Here is an 18609-nt window from a genome sequence, read left to right as displayed (position 1 = left end):
CTGATATATGTAATCTATGGCAAACCTCCAAATACTGTCTAATTTCCCAATGCGAGCACAAAACAATTGTGATGAGGGTTGTATTTTATACACATATTGCTTCAAACAATGTAAGGTCACAATTGCATACGACCATAAAGCTATTTTATTGGACCAATCGGTAGTAACACTACAATTTCATCAGAAACAGCAACCGATTCAAAGTTTTTCCGCAATATATACCGAGCTGAGAACACCAAAGTGTTCAACCTTCACGATTACTGGAACAACATATATTTGTACTCTCAGACAGACTTTGGTAACGTTGGAACTCATAGTATCTTCAAATTTTGAATGTGTGACATGAGCTGATGGTGTCTAGTAGGTAAGCCAGTTCCTGTACAACGATATCTCATGTTTTGCCTTATCGCATGACAGGCATGGCGACGGCCGCCTTGGAATGAGAAACGTCCTCTTGCCTCCAGAGCTGGGTAACAGTCTTTACTTGAGTGTAGAATTGAATACCCTGCGAAGGTAAATTTTAATTACAACTCCATAAATCTTTGCAAAATCAAAATAATGGTTACATGAATTGGTTCAGTATGATTTACAATATAATTTAAAAATATTTCATTTACAACCTTCGGGAACATAGCATGTTCAAAGTCCAAGAACAACTATCCAAAACCATTACAGCCCCAAAATATCTCATAAGGCTTGTTCAACAATAGCTTAATGGAGTTGTATAACCTGGTTTTAGAGTTTTCATATACAATCTTCGGGAACATAGTTAAAACTTGCTTAAAAAACAATTTTCATAGTCCGAACACTATTATAACCCCAACGTCTCCTAAACGGCTCGAAGACTTCCATAAGCAATCTACTGTTTACACATTAGACCACTGCAAACATCGACTAGTGTACTGGTCTTGTCTGTGCAAACAGTCAACTGATAATAATGGATTAGATAAGCATTCAAACAACTGAGATAGCGCCTATGTAAAACACAAACGTTAGACAGAAATAAAATACGCACCTGTTTGCCATAGAAGTTGACGTCCCCCCGGAATGATGCTCGCGAACCAGTGAACGAAAACATTGGCAATGGAACCGGAATAGGTACATTCACTCCCACTTGGCCAACATCTAGAGACATATATTCAAAGTCACAATTAGGCCTATAGATTGTAGTGTTAATTCTAGAGACTTCAGACAAGTGGAGAGGGATGATTTTTTGAGTATTGAAAATATAGGCCTATGCTACTGCCACTAAGAGTTGATTTACCAACGAGAATAATAGTTCCGATACCATGTCACACGGCGGGATGCTGTAAACTTTGATTGGTGTTACAGTAACAAAATTTCAAATAATCTTTAATGAGATGTAGCCTATAACAGGCAATATATTGTTTGTGGTCGCATAACAGGTACATGTTCGAACATTCCATATCATCCATACTGTTGCGATATCAAAATACTCGTTACAATGAATCAGCTGGGCATGAAGTCATAAGAACATAAGACGGACAATCATGGTCGAGTTATTCTAAAATCCTTCGCTACGGCTCTCCACTTTATATCCTCGAACTTAGCCAAGCATTCAACATATCTTACCAATTTCGTTGATGAACCTTCTAGCCGTTGCTCCGCTGGATGTGAAAATAGCAGTTCCGTTTCCGTACGGATTGTCGTTGATCATCGATATCGCGTCGTCCAAAGTGTCAGCCTCCAGAATGACCAGAACGGGCCCGAAGATCTCTTCCCTGTAACACTCCATGTTGGGCTGTAAAAATATTTCACACAAATGACAAGAGGAATAAGCCCTGAAAAACAGAAACGGAGGAGAATTCATCAAGTCTGAATTTTTTAACAAGAATTTGATTTTTTTGATTTTTCGATTACTTGATTTCATCAACCAGGTGAATCAATTGCTATTTGCTATTTACGATTCTCCGTGAGAAGGAATACAACACATTACCTTGACTCCAGACAAGATGGTGGGTCCGACGAAATTCCCTTTCTCATAACCCGGGACCGTGACATCGCGTCCATCGAGCAGAAGATTGGCTCCTTCGTTGACGCCAGACTGGACCAGGTCGCAAATTCTCTGCTTGGCTTCGGGAGATATGACCGGGCCGAGATCGGCGTCGGGCTGGTCACCTGCAAGTAGAGGGTAGTCAGGTACTTGTTTGGTACTGAATTAGAAGAAACGATTTCCTTCAAAGTGCTCAAGTATTGGATTGGTCCGAGGGGTCACACAAACAATTTTCCACTGTGGAGGCCTTGAAACCTTAATTGGCCGTATTGCAGCATAAGAAACATGTAACAAACGTCACTGGAAATAACATATCTCTGAAGTCACGATCAACCCTCAGCATTGTCACAAAGTGAAATGAACTATGTATGGCTGAAAAACACCAAAGTGTCTTTAATGTGACGGAGAACAGGCGTTTTCGTGGACGCATGAAAGGTATGCACTACTGCACAAGTACAATGTTAATGACCAAGTCTGCCTGCAAGAGACAAGCTGGAAACTTATCCGACTCGTACTCCAGCTTACCAGCGTTGACTTTCAGCTTCTTAGCTCTCTCCTCCAAGTCCTTGACCCATTCCTTTGAATCCCCGACGAAAACCGCAGTCGACAACGCCATACATCGCTGTCCGGCCGCCCCAAACGCGGCGCCCACCAATTGATTAAGGGTATTTTCCTGGAAGTTTGAAAAAAAATTATTGTACTGTTGTTCACTGTTCAGTAGGGTTGTCCATAATTTGGAAAATCTCACAAATGCTGCGTATCCATGTCTCATTCTATAGATTATTGATAAAAAACGTCAATGAGTCTGAATTGAGCTCACAGCAAAGTCGTTAAGATTTGTCTAAATGCGTTTGAAAGTAGCTGCTGTAGAGTGGGCGTGCCAGCGACCATAGAACGGCGGGTAGACTAGTAATCACGAAATCACGGCTCCTGATTGGTTAATCAGCTATGCTTGAATGATCACAACCGCAGTGGCTTGCTGATTACATGCTTCTTCTCGTTCAAGAAGTTTTCTAACTGCGATGATTCTGTAAGCGCATTGTAGGTTGGTGATTTGACAATATTATGTGACACCTGGTCATTGAATGTTTTAGTTTTTGAAGTAAGTTACGATAGGTTTAGAGCAGCAATAGCCTATTGCAGACATGGCATAGGTGTAACAACGAATAATTGTGAACTTGTAGAACTAAGTATAAATCCGAGAAATATCTAGTCTGGTATGCTTGCGATTACGCCAAGTCCTCCTGCTTTTCTGGGTGCAGGTAAAGTATTAGCCATCGCCAAACTGGTGTAGCACACCATGTGAGATGGATGCTGCGGGGAACAATTCTGTATGCTCACAAAATGATATGTGGACTGACCAGGTAGCTCACATTGGAACTCTGAAGAAGTGTAACTACCGCATCGCTTCAATGCATTTTTAGAATAATGTCTGGTTTGATTCAAGCATTAGTCGTGATGCAGCCAGTAATGATCTACGATTCATTTAGGACAGGCTAAGCTCTACAAGCAAACTGTAGTTTTGCTGGCCCTACCAGCATAGTCTGTGCTTAACTTTAGATCTCTTTCTGCGGTATGATTGAGGACTTTGACAGCACTTACGGGTAGATTCATTATGCTGTAAGAATCTGACAAGTGCCACGCATAAACTACCGATTCAGCCCATCCTTGGAGCATTCAAGGCTTTAATTATATACCATGACAAGAGCCTAATAAGATCAGACAAAGTAGTGCCACTGTTAAGATTTATATTTGCAATCAATGATGGTACATCCCTTGTGAAAATTGGAAATTCGTACGCCACTTGCAGAAGTGTCATTACAATGTTTCTTTGCGTGTTTTAGTGCTTTCCCTCGATGAAAACAAGGTACACAGACTACAAAGGTTACCTTCACAATAAGCCAGTCATGTATTAAGCGTTTTTGTGAAGCAGCTGTCTTTTGTTCGCCATGTAATATGTTACTCAACATATCCTGAATTAATCTCAAATCATCATCTGCGGACCAACCTACAATGCGCTTACAGATTCACCGCCGTTACCAGACCAGCCGTTACCAGCTGATCAGCAAGCCGCCACTGTCGTAATCATTCAAGCATAGCCGATTACCCGATCAAGCGCTGTGATTTCGTGATTACTAGTCTTCTCGCCGTTCTATGGTCGCTGGTACGCCCACTTTGCAGCAGCCACTTTCAAACGCATTTAGACAAATCTTGACGACTTTCCTGTGAGCTTATTGCAGGCGCATCGACGTTTTTTATCAATAATCTATTGAATGAGACATGGATACGCAGCATTTGTGAGATTTTCCAAATTATGGACAACCCTACTGTTCAGTCCCAACACGGGACGCATCCAGAGCTGGTCGGTAACAAATTACTCCTTCTCCCACTACTCAAGTTATTGGAGTACAAAATTTTGGATTTCAAAAAACAGTATTTACGGTGGGTAGTCCTATAATAAATAATGGAAGAATTCCCAACAATCTACACCATTATCTTCCAATCCGAAATTTTTTACTCAATAACTTCGCTTCTACAGGTTGGAATTGAACAAAATTTGGTGTGCAACATTGTTTTAGGCAGCCCGACAATTGCATGGGGTAGCCGGTAAGATTTGACAAACTTTACTTTTTAGTTTTATTCAATAAATACAAAACTTTAACCTTGATAGCAATGCTTCTACAGGGTAAAAGTGGGTCAAATTTGGTGTGCAGCGTTTTTTAGGCAACCTAATAATTTTGCCAAGTAGCCAGTAGAACAAACGTTATTTTTGAACAGCCCTACTAGGTACGTCATTATGGTACCTTATTCGCATCTGGCATCAAAACTAAGACTAGGATATTTAATTTTTACTTACTCGGAAATTGCTATATTCACTTATACCTGAGCAGACATGCTTACCTTATTCGCATCAGGCAGTACCACGCCGTGATTCTTAGCGCCCATATTGGATTGCACCCTCTTTCCGTTACGAGAGCCACGGTCGTGAATGTATTCTCCGGCTTGGTTTGAGCCCACGAACGAAATCGCTCGTATCGTGGGATTGTCACAGACGAAATTTACCGCTGCAATACAAAGCAAGGTATAACGGCAAGAATTGACTACGCCTTTGCTACATCCCAGCAAGTTGCCGCTAACGATATACCCAGGGTTGTAATGACTCGAGTCACCACTTTCTGACGACTCGACTTGACTAGAGTCATTTTCTCAAAATACGGAAATGACTCGACTTGAGTCAATCTGTGTATTGACTAGACTTGGACTCGAGTCATTATGCATGACTCGAACAAAGTCATATGACTCGAGACTCAGACCGACATTTCATTTTAATTTTCAAGAATAGTGAAGTAACCATACTATTGAGATTTCGTCTATTAGCACTGGTACTTGAAAATGCGACCAGAAATCGCTAAAAGCGAGGAAAATTAGTATATTATAAATGCGAACCATTAGTTATCACCAACCATAGTTATAAAGTTGGTTTAAAAAGACTTTAACTGGAAACTGAGCAGTCAACACAGTGACTTGGACTCGACCTTCTGCTCGCCGACTTGGGACTCGGACTTGACTCGGTGGGGAATTGAAAATGACTCGACTTGACTCGAGTCAAAACTATAAAATTGAGATTGACTTGTGACTCGGAGCCATGTGACTTGGTTACAACCCTGCCTTCAGCAGCATTTGCAAGAATCAAGACGACACGTGTCACTACGAAATAGCGAAACCCTAGTTTAAAACATCATCATGCCAGAATGTCAAATCTATCCATCCATAAATCACAAAACAACAGTACTTTGTTGAAACAATACGAACCGTCTTTAGATCCATGTATGATGTTCAAGGTACCATCTGGAAACCCGGCGTCTTGAGCCAATTTCGCTAAGAACATGGTTGCGCCGGGATCGCGCTCAGATGGTTTCAAAACATAGGTGTTGCCGCAAACCATAGCCATCGGAAACATCTGAATTCATTCGACAGATGTCAGCACAAAAAATCATAGATTCAACACTGTGAGTCATACCCAAAGCGGTATCATGGCAGGAAAATTGAACGGGGTGATACCGGCACACACACCGAGCGGATATCTGTACGTAATGGTGTCCATATCTTTGGCAATGGAAGACAGAGATTCTCCGAGAGCCAACGACGTGATGCTGCAGCAATGCTCGACAACCTCTGAAGATACCATCCGATTACATCACACTCCCGGTATCGACAAGCGAGCGATACTTACGTAAGCCTCGCAGCACGTCGCCTTCGGCGTCTACCAATGTCTTGCCTTGCTCCAACGTGATCAGTTTTGCGATCTCAGACTGTAGATTAAAGAGTGATCGTTACGAACCAGGGGCATGAGCCTTTTTCAGTGGCACCATTAAAGAATTTTGAAAAAAAAATATCATCACTTGAATGGACATAACTTCAATATACAATTGGATAGTATATTAATATTGATATAAACCCGAATATGTTCGCCCGACACTCGTCAGGGGTAATCGTCAGCAACTAGTAGAGAATTGGAATGAACACTGCATATCAACAATCGATCACCTCGATTCGAAATTTCATGCAAGTGACGTCATATGTGGCGATACGCTTGTTGATATACAATGTACTCTCCAATGCTCTATTAGTTGCTGACCATTACCCATGACGAGTGTCGGCCGAAATATTCAGGTTTATTTCAATATGAATACCAGTACACTATGCAACTACGACATAAGACATTAAAATTTAATAAAAAATACTAGCTCAGCAATAAGCCACTTCTTGATATTGAGTTTATTTTCTTCCGTCTATCACCAATCCAGCAATTAAGACATCGTCAACCATCTCATTAAAAACAAGACCAACCATCCATCGCATTAACCGAATATTTAATAACTAATTAATGTAACATCATGTTTATTGTGTGTTGCAAATCGTTTATCATTCAAACTACTCTCTGCCCACAGAAAATACAAGCTGCGCACAAAAAAGCCGTAGTGACGACCTTTTTTTTAGTCCTTACGGATTGGTGTCCAAGGGACTCGTGCACTCACCGTCTGCCTGCACATACCTGATTCTCTTTGATGAGCTGTTGGTATTTGAACATGATTTGCTGTCTCGACATGACGGACATGTCAGCCCAGGCTGGGAACGTGCGAGAGGCCGCGGCGGTGGCCGCTTCCATCTCCAGCTTAGTGGACTCGGGAACGCGGGTGATGACCTCATTAGTGGCCTGCATGAGAAAGACCGATATGGATAATACTGGGCGCTCGGGTAATCAGCATTTTAGGCAGAGGAAGAAAACGATCATTATATAGCTAATTTAGTGTCATGTACAGGTACATAGGCCAACTATTTTGATAGATGGTCTACACCTGTGGTTCTTTTTGGCCTCGCGGACCTGCAAAACTTCCAAGCACACTTCGCGGCCCTGTGAACGTTTAAAAACTAATATTTACCCTAAATTTAATCACGACAACTTGAATGTAATATTGGAAACTCAATTTAGTAGTGTCTTTTTGATACTAGATATTCCTACGTGATTCTATTGAAGTTTCTGCAAGGCAAAGTTCGAGAAGTCCTGTTTTTTTTATTTTTATTTATTTATAATAATCATTGAGTTATATTTTCATCTGAACAAGACACACACAGCTACAATGCGATAATACACTAACTTGATTGTGATTGTTCGGCGCCCTTTGAAAGAAATGTGAATTTGCTATTTTCTCTATTATACCGCAAATAGTTGCTTAATTCTCGTATATCTGGCGGACCAGCAGGCAACTTGTCACGGATCGGCACTGGTCCGCGGACCGGCGGTTGAGAACCACTGGTCTATACTGCAGCTTATATGTCACCCTGTCTCATTCATTATAATCATTTTTATGATCATTAATCAATTCGACATGCGAGAATTGCATTACATTGAAAAATAAAGAATGAGTCGAAGCAACTTGGTGAAAGCCAATCAACCCCCACCTTTGCCTACAAACATAGAGCTAAAATGGAAGGAAATGTTCATTAAAAGGAGGGCTAACTTGGCTTGCTAATATATAACCAGTTGAAATTCTGCTTGAGGACTCTTGAGGACTCTCTGCTAATTTGATTTTTTCCCCAAGTTTACCATAACAATACGTATATATCTCTTATGAAACATCAATTAGGGTACAAATATTTCTCACAGGATTATGGAGATCAATCCAACGGTCTGTCTTCGACTCTATGAATTTTCCATCGATGAACAACTTTGTTGTCGCCTACATATTGAATGAGAAAGGTAACAAGAATTATGATACAATCAATAATTTTCAAGTAACACAACGTACCCCTGACGAATATTGGCATGTTTTCAAAGTTCTCGCCGAACCAAGAACCTAAAAAGTCAAATACATATACGGTATCGGAATAATACCAGCGAAATGCATAGACAGCACAACCTTACCTTGGTCAATATTTTTTGAGAGCGCAACATGATGCTAGAAGAAATTAGTCTAAGATAAAATTTCTGTAACGCGAGAGGCTAAGAGTGAAACGAAACACTTGCAAAACCATTTCACAACCATAGAAATATTACCGGGTGTTAGGTCAAAATTCAAATATTTTGATCACAGTCACCACCTCAACTAGCATATGAAAGATTTTAGTGGTAATATTAAACCACACACAAACTAATTTTATACAGCATGCACATTCATAAATTGAGAGCAAGGAGTATGATGTGCTCATAAGCTCATGTACTTGCTGACAGTAGGCCTACTTCATAAATTGAGCAAGGTGTATCGTAAATCAGGCAGTGTTAGTCAGCACTAATAGTTAAAACCAAACAAAACAATTTGAAGTGACTAATGAACTCGTTTCACCGTGACACTAACTGCACAAAATGAGCATAACATGCTGGCAGAACAGTATTAGGAGTATCATACCACACATGACCAAAACCGAATGATTGACAATCAATTTTTTCAGCGCTGTATCCACAGTATGCAGACGCAAATGCAACAGCTCCACAAATAACGAAAGATGACACGCAAAATAAATCTTTGCCATATATCCTACTCATGTATATCATTACTGTGAAAGAGAGATGAAGAAAGGGAAAGAGAGAGAATTTGTCCAGTAATACAAAATTTGGAATTCAAATTATTCATGACACAAAAAGATTGATTGAATGCAGTATGTGAATTGCAGGTATGAAGAAATTTTGATATAAAATGAATATTAGTAGAAGTAGGTGTATTTGCGTATATAAGTGGTTCTCAAACTGGGGGCGTGAAAGCGTCTGAAGGGGGGCACGAAGCTGCTGTCAACTGAAAAAAAATTTCGCACTGTGCGTGATTTACCTCCAGTTCATAGTTATTTCTCTGTGTATAGTCCGAATTTCATATTTGATAATTCTTTGATCAATAGTCATGTCGTTCCATGCCATCAAACTAACCGTTGTGATTGCTAACATACTGGTTGCATTTTGTGGCACGACGATAAGGGGATCGCGAAATTTTTCACTATCATTAAGGGGGGGAGCATGTCTAAAGAAGTCTAAAACCTATATAGCTACATTGTTGTGACATTGACAGTAATTGCAAGGTAGCTGGAGGAGAGTGACCTAGTGACTGATGATCATCGAGAACGCTGCAACTGTGCAGGAGAAACAGAAGCTAATTGGGAAGAGCATTCCAACATCAAAGCCATCCAACTTTTGAGATTCACGAATTCCCCGTTTTCATAAATTTAGCAATAAAAAACCCTATGGTATCATTGTCAGCGGGATGAGTGTTATCAGATTTTGCCGTCATATCAAAATACTGTAATTTTTCTAGTTGATTAATGTTCAGACTACAAGCTTCTTTTCGACCGTAACCACCGATATGAGGAGATTGCTTGACCAAAACGATGTCAGAATATTGCCGCAAAATTTTTTCCACCATACCCTCATTTTCTTCATAAGTTGTGGTACACGTGCTATACACTAGCGTACCGCCAACCGCCAGTAATTTGACAGCGCATTTTACCAGATTCCACTGCAGACTTGGATAGGAAGATATAATTTTGTTTTTTGACGCTGCAATCTCAGTAGGAAATTTCGGTCGCTGGCCCAGAGCACTGCATGGCGCATCTAGTAGGATATGAAAAAACGACATTGGCGCATAAGGCGGGGAATAGTCAACTGTGCGATCAGATATTTGGACTGCATTGTCGCAGACTATCGCTCTTGAGTCTGCACAATACGCAAAAACATGGCCATCACAATTTAACCTACGTGCATTCTCTCGAATTTTTTCAATTTTACTACCAGATCTATCTAACGCTATAATCTTTCCCGTGTTATGCATTATCGAGCTTAAATGTGTCGCTTTGCCCCCTGGTGCCGCGCACATGTCTAAAACAATGGAGTTCTTCGGCGGATTGAAAACGTGACCCACAACAACTGAGGGAAGGTTTTGTGGAAAGAAATTAGTCGGTAATAAGTTAATATCAAGACAAGGAGTTAGATAGATTGGTTCGTTCATTATGATAGCAACACCGCCGACGCAGAGGCTTGACGCAAAAATATCATTCCGCGATACTCTCATGATTCCATTACCGATGAAGTATTTCTGCCCGTCAAACTTATGCGACCCTTTTAAACACTTTTTCTTCAAGTCCACAAATACCGAAACAGGGTCGCCTGATTTTAATCCCGACGGAGCACCGATCACTCCCGGCAGAAATACATGAGCCCCGCGTAAAACCGCGAGACCGCATGCTGTATCTACAATGACTTGGCGGTCGGTATACTTTGGGGCGGTTTCCAATTTTTTCACGTTGACAAGAAGTAGATCGCGCAAAACAGGATGGCGTTCGACGGAAATGTCTCGACACGATATTTTCCGAAAGTTTAAATCTGCGTTCACGTAGTTCTCCAGCGTTTCCATTGCCTCTTCCATTTTTACTGTGTTACAAACACGTAGCGTTGTATAACATGGAGGCGGCATAAAATCTGTCATATTTATGCACTATAAGTACAGTACGGTATTTACGATCTAAAAATACACAAGGAAATGTGGTAAAAACCTTCAATGACTAAGCAAGATGGGTCACTTCAAACTTTCAAAGTCCACATCTTTCATACTAGTGTCCAAGAACTTGAACAGTACCAGGGGGAGGGGCTCTCAACTTCGCCTTGATGTATCTGGAGTCAACAGCTTTTAAAATTTGCTGCAATCTGACATGATTAGGCACTTGAACATGATGGTTTCAATCCAGGTAACAACTGATGTACGGTAAGGAATGTTAATAGTAGCCTACAACTGATTGAATCTTTGATTACCAGATAACTCGGCCCATGGTGAATTCGGCCCATTGAACTCGGCCTTCGGTGAACTCGGCTCATGGTGAATTTGAAAATAAAAATTATTATAAACGTTGTGTATTGCATTAATTATTGGAGACAATACAATGGTGTATTGTTGGTGGTAGACATGCCGTGTGAATGTTATTCCCACTGCGGGGGCGGTATCGTATGTAGCCAATGTAGGGAGTATGAAATGTTATATTAGACATATGGAGCTGCTGTGTGATGTTGATGAAGAGTGCAGAAAGTCAAGGATCAGGTTCTGGTAGACATCGCACATGGTGAATTCGGTGTATCCCAAGATTGGGGGATATTACCCCTAACCCACCTCTGACCTGAATATCCCCCTCTCTCAACCCTAATATCCCTCTTCCCCAACCCTAGTATCTCTCTCGACCCCAACCCCAATATCCCATAAACCCCTCCAACCCTAATCTTGGTATAACCTTACCCCAACCCTAACCCACCTCTAACGGTAATTCCCCCTACCCCAATAACCTCTTACCCTAATATCCCCCTCCTCAACCTCAACCCTAACCCTAATCTTGTGATACCCGTATCCAGAGGTGGTCAGTAACGAAGTACTTCTACTTTTTTAAAGTACTCAAGTAGTTTTCCTCTACTTCCGGTACTTACTCAAGTAGATCTGATTTTCTCTACTTCTACTTGGTTACATTTTGTGATCTACTTACATACTTTTCGCTATTTTCAGTTTGTCAAGTAGAAGTAGTTTAATCCCCAATACGAAAGATAGCCTGAGGAATTTCTGGGCTGTTTTCACACAGTACCAACATTTAATATTCATGAAAGTCAAGTAAAGCCCAGAAATTTGGTTGCGCTTCGCGCACGGTGAAGTAACAAATATGTTTTCACGAAAGTATCAGTAAATATGATTTAGGTACCGGATTGCGTGGTTCCGCTTGCACCGCATTGTCTCCCCTATCAAATATTTTATCACAGTAGCCTATATATGACCCAGCATAACGTTTGAAACTACCGTTTCACAATCTAGCAATTACCTATCATATCGTAATCTAGCAGCCCATGACGTGTCCTGCTAATCTGGAAAATGTGGCATTTATTTAGCGTTACACCTGTTTTAGCAGATCACCTTTGAAGCTTTATGGTCAAAAGACATGAAATATATTTTCCGCATTTTAGAAGTGCTATTTGTATTTCACTTTTAATACCGAGTATCATACTTTGAGTTCTAGTCACTTTCAGTTCATTTTTCTGCAGAACATAGGCCAGCATGTTGAAACATAAAAGCAAGAGTATAGTAATGCCTCTATCTTCCCAAAATAAAGCTAAATATAGATTTTACGATCCACATTATTTGTTATTAACGCATATACTAATTGCGCAAAGTGTTGAGACCGTATCCGATACAGCTTCTCCGTATTGCTCTTTGTCTAAACTTGGGGCCTTATAATATGGGCCTATGGGGTAGGGCGCCATAACATGATATAGTCTCTAAAACGGGGTCTTCTCGTAAACAAAGAGTTAGTATCGCATTTTCATATCAATACTATAATTTGCATCCCATTTCCTCGGATGAATCAATACGAATCAAGCTCTCTGTACCTTTCGCATAGCTCAATTTGCAGCTTTTGACAGTCCATGCGAACGAATTAAGACTGTTTTCAAAACTACTTACTTACTTGAGTAGATTTAAAGTTAGTCAATACTACTTCTACTTCAAGTAGTTTTGGATGGCTCATTGAAGAAGTACGACTACTTGTACTTGAGTAGATTTTGTCGTCTCTACTTCTACTTCTACTTGAGTAGCTTTCTTGGCCACTTTGACTACCTCTGTCCGTATCCCAACCTTAAACCCTAACCCACCTAAACCTGAGCCCCTCCATTCACCATGTGCGATCTGATCCTTGACGTTCTGCACTCTTCATCAACATTACACAGCTCCATATGTCAAATATGACATTTCATACATACGTCCGACTAACCAAACTAACCTACGAAGGTTATTATCTATATTCCGACATACGATACCGCCCCCAGTGAAAATAACATTCACACGACAATGTCCAGTCCACCACCACCATATAGCTCTGTGGACCTCTGTGGTGGCTACGCACTGAGGCATCATTTTTGACTCTCTGACGCCATCTGGGCGTCAGCCTTGGAAAATGAGAAAGAGAGAGAGATTTTTTTAGAGAAAAATTTTGTTTATTCAGTCTTATAGAAAACTTTAGACATGTCATTGGGTGTCGATCGATGGCGTAAACGGTAGAGGGCTATACACCACCCACTTTTAAACTGCAAAAGACCATATTCAAGTCACGGTGAGGTCACGGTATGAATTTCAAAGGTGATGGTCAATTCTGCAAAATATGCCTCCCCCTTCAAAACGGCTAAGAAATAATTCATCAATGAAAATTGTAGTTGAGATAGTATTTTCCACTGTGGAAGTCTAGTCCTTGATTCACTGATTAAATTGTTAGTTTGCCTATAACAAACGGGGCACACCAAATTTTGCTCCATTCCAACCAGTAGAAGCCGAGTCAATTGAAATTTTTGAATTTATTCTAAAAAATACCAGCTTCAAATTTTGCAGTCAACCCCATAAAATTGATAAGTTGCCTAAAAGAACGATGCATTACAATTTTTGTTCAATTACAACCAGTAGAAGCGAAGTTATTGCAGTGTAAAAGTTTCAAATTTGTGAAAATATAGCATTGGCGGTGGGAAAACTCGGAATTAATATTTTTTAAAACTCTAATAACCTCGCTTCTGCTGGTTGGAATTGCGTCGGCTTCTACTGGTAGGAATTGAGTCAAATTTGTTGTGCAGCGTTTTTTTATAGGCAACCTAACAATTTAATCAGTGAATCCATGAGATCCGAAAAAGAGTTATTTTTGAACACCCCTACAACGCACGTTAGTGGAGATGACATATCTGTGAAGTTGTGATCAACCCACAACATTGTCACAAAGTGCAATGAAGTAGGCATGGTCGAGAAAATACCAAATTTTTTCAATGTGCTTCAGAATAGGCAATATATTCTTTGTGGTAGCATAGAAGGTACCTATTTCAACTTTCCACATCATTCATACCGTTGTTATGTCATAATTAGGGCGTTTTTTACCTAAAATAACAGAAGATTTTGACATATAAAATCAATATTTTGACATTTTTTGACCTTAAAAATCTCAGTTTTGACCAAATTTGACCTAACGTAAATAAATTAGGTGTTTTCTCACAGAATGTTAGAATTGTACTACTTATCTTCATTTCTGGTTGGAACTGTCAGTCCTTACGAAGTAGTTGGGCCTGAAAAAAAATTATTTTAACGAAATCTGGCCCTATGAAGAATTCCATTAGTTACATTACACATTATGGTGGATATAATTAGAATTTTTTTTAGTACAACAAAAGATACTTTCCTATACATTCTCGGGTAGAAAGTGTCTGTCACCAAGCAGCTTGCCAAGAATGGAGATAGAACGTTCAACAGCAGCAGTTTGTTGGCTGCCAACACTGAAGTTGTGCGAACACTGCTGCTGACAAACCGTGTTGATGCATTCTGGAAAAGGTGTCTACATCACAATGTTTCATCGTGTGCTTCTTGATATATGAACCATGCAATGCTCACCCTGTCACCCAGTCTTGCTTCAGATGGGATATTGCGGTAGGTTGAGCATAACACCATGGCAACCTATTTGTTTCATTTGAAAGTTTAAGATTCAAATTGAACTGACGGTGGGCTGTCTACAACGATAGGCCAATAGAGTAGGCTACAGACGGTGAAATGTCGACAGTCCAAATCCACAAATGCAGGTTGCAAAAAAGTTGTAACTTTGTAAAGAATTTTGACATTTTTTGACCTATCGATACAATTTTGACCTTTTTTGAGATGCCAAAAATCGCCCTCGTCATTTAATGGATGATACTCGACTAGAAGTCTATAATAGTTGAGTCAGTTGCTCAATTTTGTCCAGCCATAGGCCGAAGGCTTCTTTGCTTAAGCTTTGTTAAAGATATCATATAAATTCCGTATCATTTTGACGTTAACCGACCCCTTTCATGGTGATCTGGCTGTTGCACATTTCATTGGTATAAAATATGGATAAGCTCGATTATTATCTTGTCTATACTTCGTTTAGAATGTTACAAATTAGTCTCGGAGTCTTGCAGGATGCCTGATTGAATTTGAAAGGTACTTTAAACTCCTCAGGTTCGGATTTGTCTGAGGATAAATCTCCAGAATACCGATACCTGGCAGCTTTGAAAAAGTCATGGTAAATAGGGTAGCAGTTCGGTAGTTAGTGCTGTTGTCCAGCACATGCTATGCTATTAATAACTATGTATCCTGCTCGGTAGCCTTAGTGCTCGGTAGCGTACCGTCTGTATACTGCCTAGGGGTGGGAGAAGTTTGAGACTTTTGTCACTAACATCGGGGAGGCCACAAGCAAACAGTTCCGATTCGTCTTTATAACTCATAAGCAGTGGTAGCTTTTGCAGTGGGCGAGGTGGGCGGTCACCCGAGGCCTTGCTGGTCGAAGCCCCCCCCCCCTCCCCCCGCTTTGGTTTATGCTCTTTTTTCAGGGATAATAGCGAATAAACATGGAAATCCGTGTACCAAGCAAGAATATGATTCCGTACAGATGTGTCAATCATCATCAAATCTCTGCATTTGTTGGAAAAGTCCCGTATCCCTATAATCATCACGTTTCTGCATGTGGTAGAATGACTTAGTTTTGATGTAGTCTATCCTTGCACGCATGCAATAATAGATATGGCCGAATCCATCATCTGGCCAAACCTTGACACGGTTAAAGATAGATAACTATAACAGATGCGAAAGGGGGGTCTGGGGGGCGTAGCGTGGTGGTGGGGCGTAGTTATTGTTAGATACTTATAGCCCCCCCCCCCCCGTTCATAGGGCCACCACTGCCCATAAGCCACTTTACTTTTTTGTTATGAATATTAAGGTGTAATTTATGTAGTGGTTCGTTGAATAATATTCTTGAAAATGAATTTGTATTTGTGGCGAGTAGCCGATTTGACTGGCTTTGCAGCGGATTCGTGTGTATTTTCAGGCAGTATGACTCAGTATTGATAGTTTAATCAGATCAATTCATCGCAAGATTGCGATACAATGGAAATATTGGAAGGTGTCGAAACGACTTGGAGTAGTCTTTGAAATCAGACACCACCTGGACCTACACCACCTGGGCCTTGGCGATATAGAGAGAAGGCATACACACTGAATCAAAAGTAAGAAAATGCAACAGGACAAGCGACAAAAAGATGTGGCATGGTCGATATGTCATGTCGTGGTCCATTAATCTTAAGTCCTGACTAGTAGTTGTGTGTATACAGAAACTTCAAAATATTTTCTCTAGCTCAGGGGTGTATATGTAGACTATGTTGCGATTGTTGTGTATTCATACTGAACACTAGGGATGGTGTGAACGTGAGGCTCACGTTCGCGTTCTGTGTGCGAACCTCGGAAATTTAGAGGTTCACGTTCACAAACGAACCTGGGTAGGTTCTGCCCTGCGAACTTTTTTCATATATTACAATGTTCACGTCATTTTATCACATTTAGTTGAAATTTATTGTATTTCAATTGCGGGTCACTCTATGCTTGGCGTAGGCAGCATAAAAAATATCAACACTAAACGAGCATGCACCTTGACAATCTCAAAAATTTTACCTGCTTTGTTACAAAAGTTTGCTCGAAATATCCAGCTTTCTGTTTGTGAATATTTAGTGACTCTCTGCTGTGAGCTTGATCCGCAATCACACAGCAGCAAGAGCGAAATACGCTACATGTAGGTAGACAGCGAATGATGCTATACTCAACTCAACCAATCAATGAATTTCATATCGTTGTCTGAAGTAAGAAGTCTAGCAAGAGTACGGGTCCATCTCGATTTCATATGTTTCTTGTATCATAAAAAAAACAAATCCGTGTGATTGGGGTGTTGGCTGCAGCTGTATAACTTGTTAATGGGGTAAAAGCCGTTTTACGCTCTGCTCAATATCAACAGCAACACTCAAGACACCGAATAGATTGCCCGATCTTGCCAAGACCGTTAAGGCGTAAGCTTATATTCCCTTGCAAATCCTCGCCGAATTTGTTGGCAGGGCGACGGAAGATATTGATTTTATGGGATTATTATAGCATTTGATTGCTCCAGTTGATAAATGTAGCGACGTTTAAAAAGTCAGTATGTACTTCAGCATTGTGGCATTATGTTAGGCTTACCATATTTTGGAAATGTAAAAAGAGGACACTTTTTCAGAAATTTCAGACATGCAAAACTGGAGAAGAATTCTCAAAAACCGGTAAATTTTTCCCACTTCGTGATCGGTTTACTAAAAAAAAAAGGTCATTACTTTCGCTCACAGCTCAGCTCAAAATAACGTTTTCTCTCCACATTGCCAGGTGGATGACTAAAAAAAGGTCTTCTTTTCGCTCAGAGCTAAAATCACCGCTTTTCCCTCCGAAATACCCGCCGGAGCGTCACTTCTCGGCTAATTTGCGGCATATCGCTCGCAATTTGATCTAAATCTGACCTAAATTTTCAAAAAAGAGGACAAAATCTCAAAAAAAAGGACAAAAGGGCGTCCTCCGAGGACACTTTCAAAAAAGTCAAAAAAGAGGACAAATCCTCTTAAAAGAGGACGTATGGTAAGCCTACATTATGTGGCCCGAGTCGTTGCTAGGTATCGTGTACATTAATATCACTTCACTGAAATGTAGGGCTGGAATTAGCATTCACGTTCGCGTTCACACAGAACCTTTCAAAAAGGTTCGCGTTCACACGAACCGGAACCTTTCAGAGGTTCACACCATCCCTCCTGGACACGCTATACAAGGCACACGTGGCCTAAGCTCTAGAAGTATGAAATTTACGTAACAACACATTTTAATTATTTACCACCAGCTATCAAACGAAGATGACTGTACGCTTCATGAAATTATAAAATATTTCTTACTGTGCACTGTGCAGTTAAAGGTGCAACTTTAAACGACTTGAAAATTGATTTGCCATTTCCGCGCACAGGATAATCATTAATGTGCAGTGCACGAAACGTGGACGAATCACGTGCACATTTGCTTATAGACGTGCTTCTAGAGGATGCGATATAGGATGCGTTGTAATTGATCAATGATAACAGCAATTTCATTACACCAATATGTCTGCGAGGATATTTCGGAGTAACAACGCCCGCAGCTGTCGCATATTACGAGTCAGAAGATCGTGAGAGGAGATTAATAATAATCGTCGAGTTATATTTTTCATCT

At 40.5% G+C, this 18609-nt stretch overlaps 2 protein-coding genes and 1 long non-coding RNA gene across 3 annotated transcripts in view; 1 reads left to right on the top strand and 2 right to left on the bottom strand.

Annotated features, from left to right (window-relative positions):
* Positions 1–64: 64 nt before the first annotated feature.
* LOC145449516 (methylmalonate-semialdehyde/malonate-semialdehyde dehydrogenase [acylating], mitochondrial-like) lies at positions 65–8532 on the bottom strand. Its single transcript, XM_080327904.1, has 13 exons — positions 8442–8532; positions 8326–8373; positions 8182–8256; positions 7071–7232; positions 6249–6327; positions 6036–6190; positions 5828–5975; positions 4916–5079; positions 2540–2687; positions 1958–2139; positions 1594–1762; positions 1016–1125; positions 65–505 (listed from the first exon to the last, which is right to left on the bottom strand). Exons 1-13 carry the CDS (start codon positions 8469–8471, stop codon positions 404–406), a joined length of 1572 nt encoding a protein of 523 aa, XP_080184030.1. The 5' UTR covers positions 8472–8532; the 3' UTR covers positions 65–403.
* Positions 8502–18609, bottom strand: part of LOC145449520 (tRNA (cytosine(72)-C(5))-methyltransferase NSUN6-like) — a 264578-nt gene continuing 254470 nt past the window's right edge. The window contains exon 2 of the mRNA XM_080327909.1: positions 8502–11019. Coding sequence (XP_080184035.1) covers positions 9703–10983 — 1281 coding nt within the window. The 5' untranslated portion in view covers positions 10984–11019 and the 3' untranslated portion in view covers positions 8502–9702. The remainder of the gene's footprint in view (positions 11020–18609) is intronic.
* LOC145449535 (uncharacterized) overlaps positions 13968–18609 on the top strand; it is a 109989-nt gene continuing 105347 nt past the window's right edge. Inside the window, exon 1 of the long non-coding RNA XR_013918280.1 lies at positions 13968–14001. This is a non-coding gene — a long non-coding RNA (uncharacterized LOC145449535). The remainder of the gene's footprint in view (positions 14002–18609) is intronic.

Source organism: Botryllus schlosseri, chromosome 11 (assembly GCF_051294905.1).
Source record: "Botryllus schlosseri isolate E-star chromosome 11, Bs_hap1, whole genome shotgun sequence".
Classification (NCBI taxonomy): domain Eukaryota; kingdom Metazoa; phylum Chordata; class Ascidiacea; order Stolidobranchia; family Styelidae; genus Botryllus; species Botryllus schlosseri.
This window is presented reverse-complemented; position numbering and strand designations above follow the sequence as displayed.

What these genes read in the sequence shown, in the direction of transcription:
- LOC145449516 (XM_080327904.1), bottom strand. Translation starts at nt 8,471, where the DNA reads ATGTTGCGCTCTCAAAAAATATTGACCAAG. An exon ending in CCATCTTGTCTGGAGTCAAG is followed by an intron (nt 1,763 to 1,957) that starts GTAATGTGTTGT and finishes ATATTTTTACAG; the next exon opens with CCCAACATGGAGTGTTACAG. An exon ending in AAGGTTCATCAACGAAATTG is followed by an intron (nt 1,126 to 1,593) that starts GTAAGATATGTT and finishes ATATGTCTCTAG; the next exon opens with ATGTTGGCCAAGTGGGAGTG.